Source organism: Rattus norvegicus, chromosome 18, assembly GCF_036323735.1.
Source record: "Rattus norvegicus strain BN/NHsdMcwi chromosome 18, GRCr8, whole genome shotgun sequence".
Classification (NCBI taxonomy): Eukaryota; Metazoa; Chordata; class Mammalia; order Rodentia; family Muridae; genus Rattus; species Rattus norvegicus.
The window spans coordinates 57,564,087-57,575,049 of record NC_086036.1 but is presented as its reverse complement, the minus strand read 5'-3'; the positions used below and the strand labels follow the sequence as shown (position 1 = coordinate 57,575,049).

At 47.1% G+C, this 10,963-nt stretch overlaps 1 protein-coding gene across 9 annotated transcripts in view; it reads left to right on the top strand.

The window, feature by feature from the left end:
* Ablim3 (actin binding LIM protein family, member 3) overlaps window positions 1-10,963 on the top strand; it is a 119,020-nt gene that overhangs the window by 71,887 nt on the left and 36,170 nt on the right. For all 9 annotated transcript variants that reach the window (NM_001191698.1, XM_063277351.1, XM_063277347.1 and 6 more), the window contains exons 6-7: window positions 1,940-2,033; window positions 8,014-8,101. In NM_001191698.1, the coding sequence (NP_001178627.1) occupies window positions 1,940-2,033; window positions 8,014-8,101 (182 nt within the window). The remainder of the gene's footprint in view (window positions 1-1,939; window positions 2,034-8,013; window positions 8,102-10,963) is intronic.

The window sequence follows — 10,963 nt, the reverse complement described above, 5'->3', positions numbered from 1 at the left end:
GCATGCCAAGTAAGGAATGTCTGTGGGAAGTCACCAGCCAAGAATCGTAGGTCCTAAGTTATAATTCTCTAGGCCAGTAAGAGATCTCATACAGCTCTGGAGCCCTAGCCTAGATAACTCCCCACCCCCTGGGTCTCTGCAGTCTGTCCCTGGGCCCTCTCCTGCTGCCGCAAAGTGGCAGGAGTCATAAAGCTATTACAGATGCTCAAGGCAGAAATCCTTTTGCCTCTGTGACCTTGGCCAAGGACTCAACAGCTCTAAGTCTTAGTTTGCTCATTTGTTAATAAGATGACTATGGAGGTCGATGTTCCACATCTAATAAGGACACAGTAAATTCGACCTTTTCCATCTGCCTGTGTTTATAATTATGTATATTTCCAATTCCCTAAGGCGTCCCCAACCCAGGAATCCAAGTGAAGTTGTATTAGCAATTTTTTTTTACTCAGATGACAACTTTTTCTTTGCACCATTATCCATACTTACACCTGCAGAGTAAGAACCTGTGTTACCTGAGTGGCTAGTGGTCAGATTAGTTGAAAGAGTCAGAGAAGTTTCATGGGCTCACAGACAAGAGCGACTTTAACTTCAGGTAATGTTAATCACCTTGCTCCCAGGTCAAGCTCCAGCTGGAGACAGAACTAGCATGCCTTCTCTTTAGGCCTATCTCAGTCTGATCCACAGTATCCTATACCCAAACATGGGAGAACAGTCTCCTTGAGGACCATCATAGCCACCGTGGTGATCGATGCCTTTCCTGAGTACGCAGTGAGCCAGACCCAGTTGAAACCTTAGCAAAAGCTGAACCCATCTCCTTCAATCCTCACGAAAATGCTGGGAGAAGCCAGATAAGCTAGGCTTGGTCCTCAATGTACACGGTCCTGGATGACCTGGGGAAGTTACTTAGCTATTCCACACTTGGGCTTTCTTATTCACACACTGGAGATTAATAGACCCTCCCTGGGCCGCCATAACTATTAAATGAAATGATCCATGCAAGTCACTATCAAAGCAAGAAATGCCAGCCATTGGCTGCAGAGGACAGGGTAATAAGGCATAGCGGGATTGGCGAGATAATTCAGTAGGTAAAGACGCTTACCACACAAGATTGACACCCGATTTAAATTCCATCTGATCTCTAGAACCCTGGAAAAGTGGAAAGAGAGAGCCAACTCCATGCTTATCCTGTGACCTCCACATGACTGCTGTGGGACACACACACACACACACACACACACACACACACACTCACATGCACACACACTCACACACACATGCACACTCACACTCACACACTTACATGCACACACACACATGCACACTCACACACACACACACACACACACACTCACAAACACACACTGATAATGGGAGGCATAGTTTATAAACAGTGGGATACTTCTAATGTGTGGGTCTCTAAGCTAGGGAGAACATTTTTGGCTAAAGGAGGAACTCTTAAGGGTCTGTGAGAAACTGATCATATTGTTATATCCCAGAAGGGAAACCAGGAAGGTGTGGAAGGAAAGGGGAAACATTTCCTTTATGCCTTTCTGTACCATGTGTTAGCATTACATTTTTCTACAGCAAACAAAATGTGTCTTAAATTGTGTCTTAAATAATTTTCCAGAAGAGTCCTTTGGGGCAGAGAGAAGCAAACGGCTCCAGATAACTCATGGGGGAAAGGGAGGGGAGAAAAGAAAAGACCCCCAAAATGGCAACTCAGAGTAGTGTTCCCATCAGGGCTTAGGGACCTGGCCAAATGGACATCCCCAAGGATTTTCTTTAGGTGTATATCTGAGGGGCAGTTTGAGCTCGAAAAGCACTCCTAATCAATCTCCTAGTCTTGGCCAGTCCTGAACAAGACCTGGACAGACCAGGTTCTGAACAAGAACATCCCCCCACTCTACTGACTTCCCCCTCCTACATGAACTTCCTCTTGCAGGGATGGTGTTCCGTACTGCGAGTCTGATTACCACGCCCAGTTTGGCATCAAATGTGAGACTTGTGACCGGTACATCAGTGGCAGGGTCTTGGAGGTAAGTGAAGCTGAGAAACCGGAGTAACCATGGAGATGTGTCAGCAAGGTGGCCTGGGACTCCAAAAGGTCATCACCCAAGAGGGAGAAAGTACCCCCCACTCCCCGTGACCCTTTTTTTCATTGCTTCAACCTCCCAGAGTTTGCTTACTGCGTGGCCCTGACCAGATAACCTTGCCAAGAGCTGAGCACCCCCAAAATAGAATGTGGACAAAATAATTCTTGGTTCAAAAACCGCTGTGCTGGAAAAATCACTTGCTTCTTTGGATTCAGACCCAGACAGATTTCTTAGGAGTAACAATTAGGATTTTCCTCCAGGCTCTGCCTCAGGATGGAAGCCCTTTTTATGTTTTAACTGTTTGATAATGTGCTGATTTAAGAAGCATCTTGTCTAGCAGCTTGCTCTCTAAACCCTTCTTTGGCTGGCCCATCGCCATGGCAACAGCTCTCCCAAGCCTCTGATGCAGCATCTCTCTCTGCCAGTGACAGACAACCTACCGCCCTTTGCTGAGTCTTTGGCTTTCCCAGCCTTTCCTTCTACACCTTTTGGGGCTAGATGCTGCCTTCCCATACTTTGGGGTCACCTACCCCGAAGAGCTCAGTGCAGAGGCAAAATAATAGCCTAAGGGTAGGGACAATTGAGTTGTGGCACGTCTCTACTACTAGCTCGTACTCTTATTAGGGGTGAGGACCTTTGTATCTATGGACCTCTGTCTTGCATCTGATAGCAGCTAAGGAATTGCAGGCTGGTTCAGCTACTGTAGACATAACTATTAACACTGCCATTTGCTTGTGGTTACCATGAAAACTAAGCTGAAGAAGACTCTACAGCCACATACAGGCTCAGCAAGAGAGCATAGCGATCTGGAAAGGTCTCTGTGAAGAATAGCATGGAGGCAGAGCCCTGAGGGTAATGATGTCAGTGTATGAAAAGCTAGGGAGCTCAGTGGTGGTGGCCCAGGCCTTTAATCCCTGCCCTCCAGAGGCAGAGGCAGGTGGATCTCTGAGTTTGAGGCTAGTTTGGTCTACAGAGCAAGTTCCAGGACAGCCAGGTCCACCTGTCTCAAAAACCAGGAAACAAAACAAAAACAAAATCTGAAAGGTGGGACTTGGTACGTCATGTTTACGGGCTTGGGTGTTTTGTTTTTGTTTGTTTTTTGTTTTGTTTTGTTTTTTATGTGGAGGAGGTTTATTGGAATGGGGGGGGAGAAGAGAAAGAGAAAGGAGAAGTAGAGAAAGAAGAGTGGAGGGTGGCCATGAGCATGTGGAGAGAAGCGGGAGGGGAATGTCGAGAGAAAGGAGGAACAGAGTAAGAGCAAGAGAGCAAGAGCTTGGGTTTTATGGTAAGTATAGGGGCAGGCCTTCGAAGGACTTTAAAACGGAGCAGCATTGTAAAATTACATGTTTTTATGAACTGCATTTGATGTGATGAGGAAAACTCATTGTAGGGAGTCGGAGAAAATCAGATAAACAAATGCAATGGCTTCCTAAATGATGAAGCATCTCCAAGGACCGGCAAAGAGTGCCAAGCAGAGTGAAGGGAATTCACACAGGAAAGGTTGCTGGGCCCAGGATTCCAAGGCTGTGGGTACAAGAATAAGGAGTCTATGTATGGTTCAATGGGTGCCGAGGAGTCAGGAGAGACTGAGTGGGAACAACCTGTCCACTGGAGGAAACGAAGAGGAGGCCATCAGGGAGCCATGGCAAACCAAAGGTAACCACCTTTGTCTCCAGCTTCCTGGAAGCAGAAATTCAAGAGTTCAGCCAATGTGAGGCAGCCTGAGACTTTGAGGACTGAGGAAGAAGAAACCAAAATTGTAGCAAAACGATGAGTCTGGGCAACGAGACGCTTAGTACAGCATCTGTGACACCGGAAACGGAAGAGAGACATGATCCTGGCAGAATCATGGAAAGCATTTGAGATGGGTCGTGACTGAAATCCCAGGAAGGTTGCAAGAAGATAGACAGGAGCATAGATGAAAGGCAAGAAGCAAAGTCAAAGCACTCAGAAGTGAAAGACAGTAGAGGAGGTGTCAGACTTTCCAAGGTGGAGGAGAGATACTGACAGACTGGAAAGGGACTGGCACCAACCTTGTGAAGGGGTTGCCTACAGGTGGCACAGAGAGCGGGAGTTGTTATCAGAGAGATAATTAAGGCTATAGAAGGAAGGTTGGGGAGATGGCTCAGTTGGTAAAGTGTTGGCCTTGGAAGCACAAGGACCCGAGTTTGATCCCCAGAACACGTGTTAAGAAGCCAGGTACAAAGGTGCATATGCCCTGCTCCAGTGCTGGACAGGCAAGGACAGGTGGAGCCCAAGGGTTCACGGGTCAGCCAGCCAAACACCAGCCAAGCCTACTTGGCTAGAGACCCTATCTCCAAAGACAAGGTGAAGGGCATGGAAAGATGACTCAGGTTAAGAGCACTGGCTGCTCTTCCAGAGGATCCAGGCTCCATTCCCAGCATCCATATGGCAGCTCACATCCATGTGAAACTCCAGTTCCTGGGGATCTCATGTCTCCTTCTGGCCTCTGTGGGCTCCAGGCATAAAAAGGATGCACAGACATACATGAAGACAAAGCAGACACATCATAAAGTAAAGGTCGCTTGAAAAGCGGACAGTTCCTGAGGAACTCTGGCCTTCACAAGCATGTGCGCACGCATGAACTTGCACACATATGTGGACATTTTAGGTGCATGTGCAACAAGATAAGGGAGGAAAATTGAAACCTGGCAGGTCAGTTGGCGTGTTGATCAAAGGCTGGTGCGGGTGGTGGAAGTTTGCCTTAAATGGGAATTGCTGGCAGCTTCTGCATGACTGGGAAGAAGAAACATCCAGAAAGTTGCCGAACCAGTGGGATAGGGGCCACAAAGGCTGGATTTTTTTCCAAAAGAAAAAAATCTTGACACACACACTGCAGCTGAAAACGTTTTCTAGTGGCTGCTTTTCCTTAAGCCAGTGGGATAGTCTCTCCCTTCGAGGCAGCTGTGTCCGGGTTCCAATTGACCTGGTCCTTCACACATGTTGGACTTAGTGACTTTGTTTATTTTCCTTTGAGTTGGGAAAGACCAACGTCTTTCCATCAGTGATCTCATTCTCCTTGTTTTACCAATGGAAAAAAGGAATGCCCAAGACAAGTGGTACATTTGACTCCAGCCTTCTGGATCCTACACCGGTACCTAAAGCTCTCAGCCACTCAGAAACCAGGAGGAAAGGATTTGAATTCTAATTTTGCCACATCAAGCCAAGAAACCTTAAGCCTTTGTCAATAGTGAAGACTGCCACTTCATCCTAATGGATATGTTAAACAGGGCTTTATTTAGTTGGAAGGCAGAAGCTACCCTCAAATCATAGAGGTTCAAAAGGAAACGTGTCCATTCTCATAATAAGAGTGTAGGCATCGTTCTGGCTCTAGGCACTGCTGGAGAATGTGGCTGATCAAAATCACTTGAACCTTTGACCATCTTGGCTCCACGTTCTTCTACGTGGCCTTTATTCTGAAAAGGGCTCTGTTTTGTGGTTGGACACCAGTTTCTCAAGCTCACATCCTACCAGCCACATCCACAGTGGATAGCAAACTGTTCTTTCTTAATAGTTCAGCAAACCTCGGAACTCTCTGGATAACTTCAGGCCCATCTCTGAACCCGCTGTGCCCATAGAGTTGGAATCAGCTTTTTGGTGGGTTTAACACAATATAACCATATGGCCTGATGGCAGGAGGTCCAACTGAGCAAGGCTGAGTGCTATTTCTGGAAGATGGGAAAGGATGCTGGCTAGGCAGTTGCCCAGTACAGGGCCAGCACACTTCCAATATACTGCTGGCACTTAAAACTGTTTCTCATCTTCTCACCCCAACCTTCCCGTTCCCTTCTAAGCCTATCTCATGACTCCTTCTCTGGGGACAGACAGACCTCAGTATGCTGAGTGTCTGACCCATCCTCCCTTCCTGTGTCCTCAGCAAAAGGAGCCACAGCCTGCTTTTGCTCCACTTCAGACCTTGGCTGCCATTTCTCGGTGCTTTCTAATATAGCCTCATTTGGTGGTACCAACTCTCCGCTACTTTTCTTCCCTGCTTTCTTGACTTCAGTTTGTTTGCAGGTGAAATGGTTCATTGGATTTCTCTGCCTTTGTTCTCTTATGCTGGGCACAGGCTGCCCTGGTAGCCTCCCTTTTCTCCCATTGTTTTCTAAGCCCTCCAGGAGCAAGGTTGCTGAGACTGGCACGAGGTCCCTTTCATCTGGGGCAGGGTGGTAGAGGGTGGCATTTAAGAAGATGTGTGCTTCAGTATTGCTGGGGCACTGTTGCCACAAAGGGGGAAAATCAGGGCCAAAAAAGGCCTGTAATTGAAAGGATAAGGAGACGCAGTGGGAAGAGGCTACTAATTAAGCTGATTTTCCTTGTCATGGTAGTACAGATCAGTCCCACGACTTCCTTACTTGGGAAAATAGCAGGCTCCTTCTAAAGTTTGAACACAGCTCACTTGGTTAATGATGAGAACATTTTCTCATGGTGGGAGCCACATAAACAGCCAGGAATGGAGAAAGGGGGCATTGAAGATTATTTTTTTTTCTTTTGTAAGAACCTGCCCTTTTCACATTCTCGATGAGTTTTGAAATAAGAGTTTCTCCAGAAACAGACAAGCTGATCCCAAGAACCCCACCCCTAAGGCTCTTTGGAAATAAGGTTTCTTTATACAATTGTAATTTTGGAACTAGCATCAGACCAACTAATGGCCTAAAAGAGGATTTCACAACTCCCAATAGTCATTCGTTTACCTCATCCCTCCCCCAAAATACCTATCCTGATATGAAAAATATCCATCAAAACATGGTGCACCTCCCATCCCAGCCTCTGAGCTGTTCCTCCCATATGCAAATCCAAGATCTATCTCCAAAGGGCCCCTGCACATCAGGTCCTCTGGGGTACAATTCCAGTACCTAGTGCAGAAGTAAGACAGGGCTCAACACTGGTACTGGTTTCCAGGAAGACTTTCAAACACAGCCTTTTCCAAAGCCACCCCCATCCCTGGCCCCCAAAGAGATTTAGCAACTTCAGTTGTTTCCATTTCTAAATGAAACATCGGGAGGAAAAGTGAGAAAAAGGAATGGATTTACCAAAGCCAGGTTAGAATAGAATAGCCAGGACCGGTCTGAGAGATCCAGGTGGAGCAGTATAGGAGCTCCCCGGGGTTCTGCTTCTCACATAATATAATTTATACACTGAGCACATTTAAAAAAAGAACTGTCCTTCGTAGGTTTTTTCTTGTATTTTTTGGCATGTTTGTAAACTTCATACACTTAGCCTTACCTAATACTTTAATCCATCTGTAAGTTGACTCACTTAACAGACAAATGGTACAACATAATAGGAAAAACCAAGTCATTTGCCAAGTTGAAGACAACCCAAAATGAATATAGTTCTGGCCAAGTTTTCTTGTTTGTGAAGACTTCAAGCCTCGTACTTGTTCTCATTCTTAGAAAAATAGATGAATGTGCTTTAGATAATGCTAAAGATTCATGGACTCTAAACTGGTACGTTTCCCTTGGTGAAATCAGAATTCAAACAGGGTTCAAAGGATCTATCTATCTATCTATCTATCTATCTATCTATCTATCTATCTATGTCTTTCTTTAGCATAGTACTTGAAGTCATCTTTGTTATCACTAGTGTTAGGGGCCCTGGCAGTCCTCAAAACGACACTTCCTTGTGGGCAATGAGGATGTGGGAATAGCAGCCTCTGATTCCCCTGCACATGTCTAAGGAGAGTCCCTGAGTTTTCATGAAGACCCATGAAGGAATCAACAAGCTCTCTGAGTAGACTCTCATATGGTTGTGGATACCCCTGGGCAGCCTTCCAACCAACCACAGAACAATGGAGGGAGACACCAACACCACCAATATACCCAAGACGGGTTCACCCACCAGCCTTACCATACAGCAAACCCAATTCTGACATATCTACTTCATGTGCTGGTTCCCACAGGCAGGAGGAAAACACTACCACCCTACCTGTGCCAGATGTGTGCGCTGCCACCAGATGTTCACTGAAGGGGAGGAGATGTACCTCACAGGTAAGCAAATCTGACCCCTCTCTAAGGCTTTCTGATAGGCTCACAGCTGGAAAAGAGATCCGACCTCCTTCCATTTATCAGTGTTATCTCTGCTGTTGGCTTTTCCTCAAGGTTGTAATTAATTCTCTCCTCTCTGGGTGAATGAGGAAAGTTGCCGGAGTGGCTAATATAAAGTGACATGTAATTTGCCTTCCTTCCCTGTGTACCTCCACCGGCTGCTCCCCTGGCCTGCTTCCCTGGCAGTACTAGGAGCAAATTCCTCTGACTCCACCTGGGGGTGGGAGGTTGAGGTATACTAAATTAGAGAACCTCCGGGAATGCCCAGGGGTTCTGAGTCTACACCCCAGGGCATCACAGCAAGCTGTTGCTTGGGGATCCCCAAGGTGAAAGACACAGTGGCTTCCCCACCCCACCCTAGCCCTCCTGTCCCGGGATTCCTGCCTCGGTCACTCAGTTAATCTCTAGATTCCTCTCATCCCCCTGTCCTTCGTCCAGCCCCTCATCCCAGTACGCCACTGTGCTCTTGGCTTTGCTCTTCCTTCCAGGCCCCTCCCGCTCCACTGGTTACCAAGGCATCAAACCTTGTTTCTAGACTTGGACAAACCCACCACCTAAGCTCCCAAACCACTTTGACTTTAGCAATTCCTTCTGGGGGCTTCTCACATATGAAAGGTCTGTCTCCCCACAACCCCCCAGCGCAAGGAAGGAACTGTGTTTCTCAATAGTCACATGAATGGCGGTTAGCCATGCCAAGTGATGCCAACCGGAGGGTCCAGTAGGAAGTATGCCAGGGAAGGTCCCTTCCAGAAGGACCAAGAACAGATAACGGGTATGTTCTCTTTATAACACTGTCACCAAAGTATCCAGCGAGAACAACTTAAAGAGAAAGAAAGCTGATTTCTTTTTGCTCAGTTCAGTCCATCACAGTAAAGAACGGTTCATGGCAGTGGACCTTGAGATGTAGGCTTTTTTTTTTTCATGGCAGACAAGAAAGCAGGGTTCAGGCTATAACTTTCAAAGGCCCACTCGTAGTGACCCACTTCTGCCAGCCAAGCCCCACCCCCTAAAGGTGTCACAGCACCCAGCTGAGAAACAGGCAGGCATTCCCAGTATGAGCCTGTGATGGACATCTGAGATTCAGGCTACAAAGCAAACTGAGATAGACTGGTAGCTCCTAAATGATAGAAAGGTATTGCCCGTAGCTCTGGAGGTTCAAGATCAAGGCGGCTGCAGATTTAGTGTCTGGCGATGGCCCACTTTCACACCGGAGCCACCCTCTGGCTGTATCCTGACACGGTAGAAGGGGCAAGGTGGTTCCCTGAGGCCTATTTCAGAAGGGTATTGAGTTCAATCATGGAAAATCGCTTTCACAGCCCAATTGCTCCTCCGAAGCTCCTCCTCCTAATATCGTTACGTGAAAGGAATATCATGGGGCCAACGTTAGGGCTAAGAGGCAGAGAAAAGCCAACAACTCTTAGACAAACGAGAGGGAACCAAATACAAGCAAAGGACAGAGACTGTAGGGACTCAGAAAAGAGGAGGTTAAGCTATGAATGGTATTGAGAACATCCAGGTGTTGGCTGAGTCACTGTGATTAGCCTTGCTAAGAATGCTCTAGTAGCCTCTTGGAGAGGAGTAAGAGTCCTTCAAGGCTTCCCCAGAAGGTAGGCCTGAGTCCGTGGGCCAGTTACAGGGAGTGGGTCTTCTTGGGAATATTGTTCTCATCACAGATTCCCACAACCACAAAGTCCTTCAGCTGCACTTTGCCTTCTGTGTCTACAACAGAGTGTCTGAACATCAACACTGTTGATACCTGGGGCTAGACAATTCTTCGGTTAAGGATTGTCTTGTATGCTGTAGAGTGTTTAGTAGCATCCCTGGTCTGCACCCACAAGGTGCCAGTGATATACCCTTTCCAAAACTGTCTCAGATTGTGTCTAATATCCTCGGGTACAGGAAACCGGACAAAGTCATCCTCAACTGAGACCTGTTGCCTAGAGCTATGCAACAGAAGCCTGTGCCATCCACAGGATGGTCTGGGCATGGGTTCCTGGGTGGAACTAAATGAAGAAACCATTCCAAAGATTCTGAGACTCTGTAACTGATTCCTTAAATATAGTCATCATTCAGATGTTGGAAGGGAGAGGGTGTACGTAAAGCCACCGCCCTCATTGTATAGGCGAGGCAGGGGCTATACCAGAGAAGAGCTTTGTGAACCAAAGTGTGCAGGGCAAAGGAGAACCTGAACTAAGATTCCCTCCAGGCTCTCTCCACCTTCTCCCACAGGACTCAGACCCTGGCTGATATTCAAATCTGGTCCTTGTGGTTCCCCACAGACACCAGTGCCCTCCATTGATCCTGAGTGAGCCCTGCTTCAGGACCCTGTGTAACACATCTCCGCAAAGCAACCGCCACTAGGGTGTGAAGTTGGCACTTGGTAGAAAAATCCGCTGTGCAGCGGTCACCTTCTCAGCCTCCTGGTGTTGAGCCTGCCCCAACAGCCACATTCCCACTCATGTACCACTGGACAATCAATATCTTTGCTTAAATTCCAAACCCTCGTTCTCCTGTGGTAGTTTGGGCTAGACTGCTTCAGTGTGAGTCCTGGCACTATTGCTTACTAAGATTTCTAGACCTTGATTATCTAACCTGAATAATAGACTTCAAGCAGCCCCTGTAAGTATAGGAAATTCCTAACACAAGGGAAGCTCTCTTTGTTCACTTACCATCCGTATCTTTTAAGACCTAGCATGTGTCCAATAGTGTTCTAACAGCTGGAGAGACAGGCAGGAGCAGCAGAGGCAAAGCCCCTGCCCTCACGGAGTTCAAAGCTATGAGTTAGGAACTTTGCTGACCCAACTT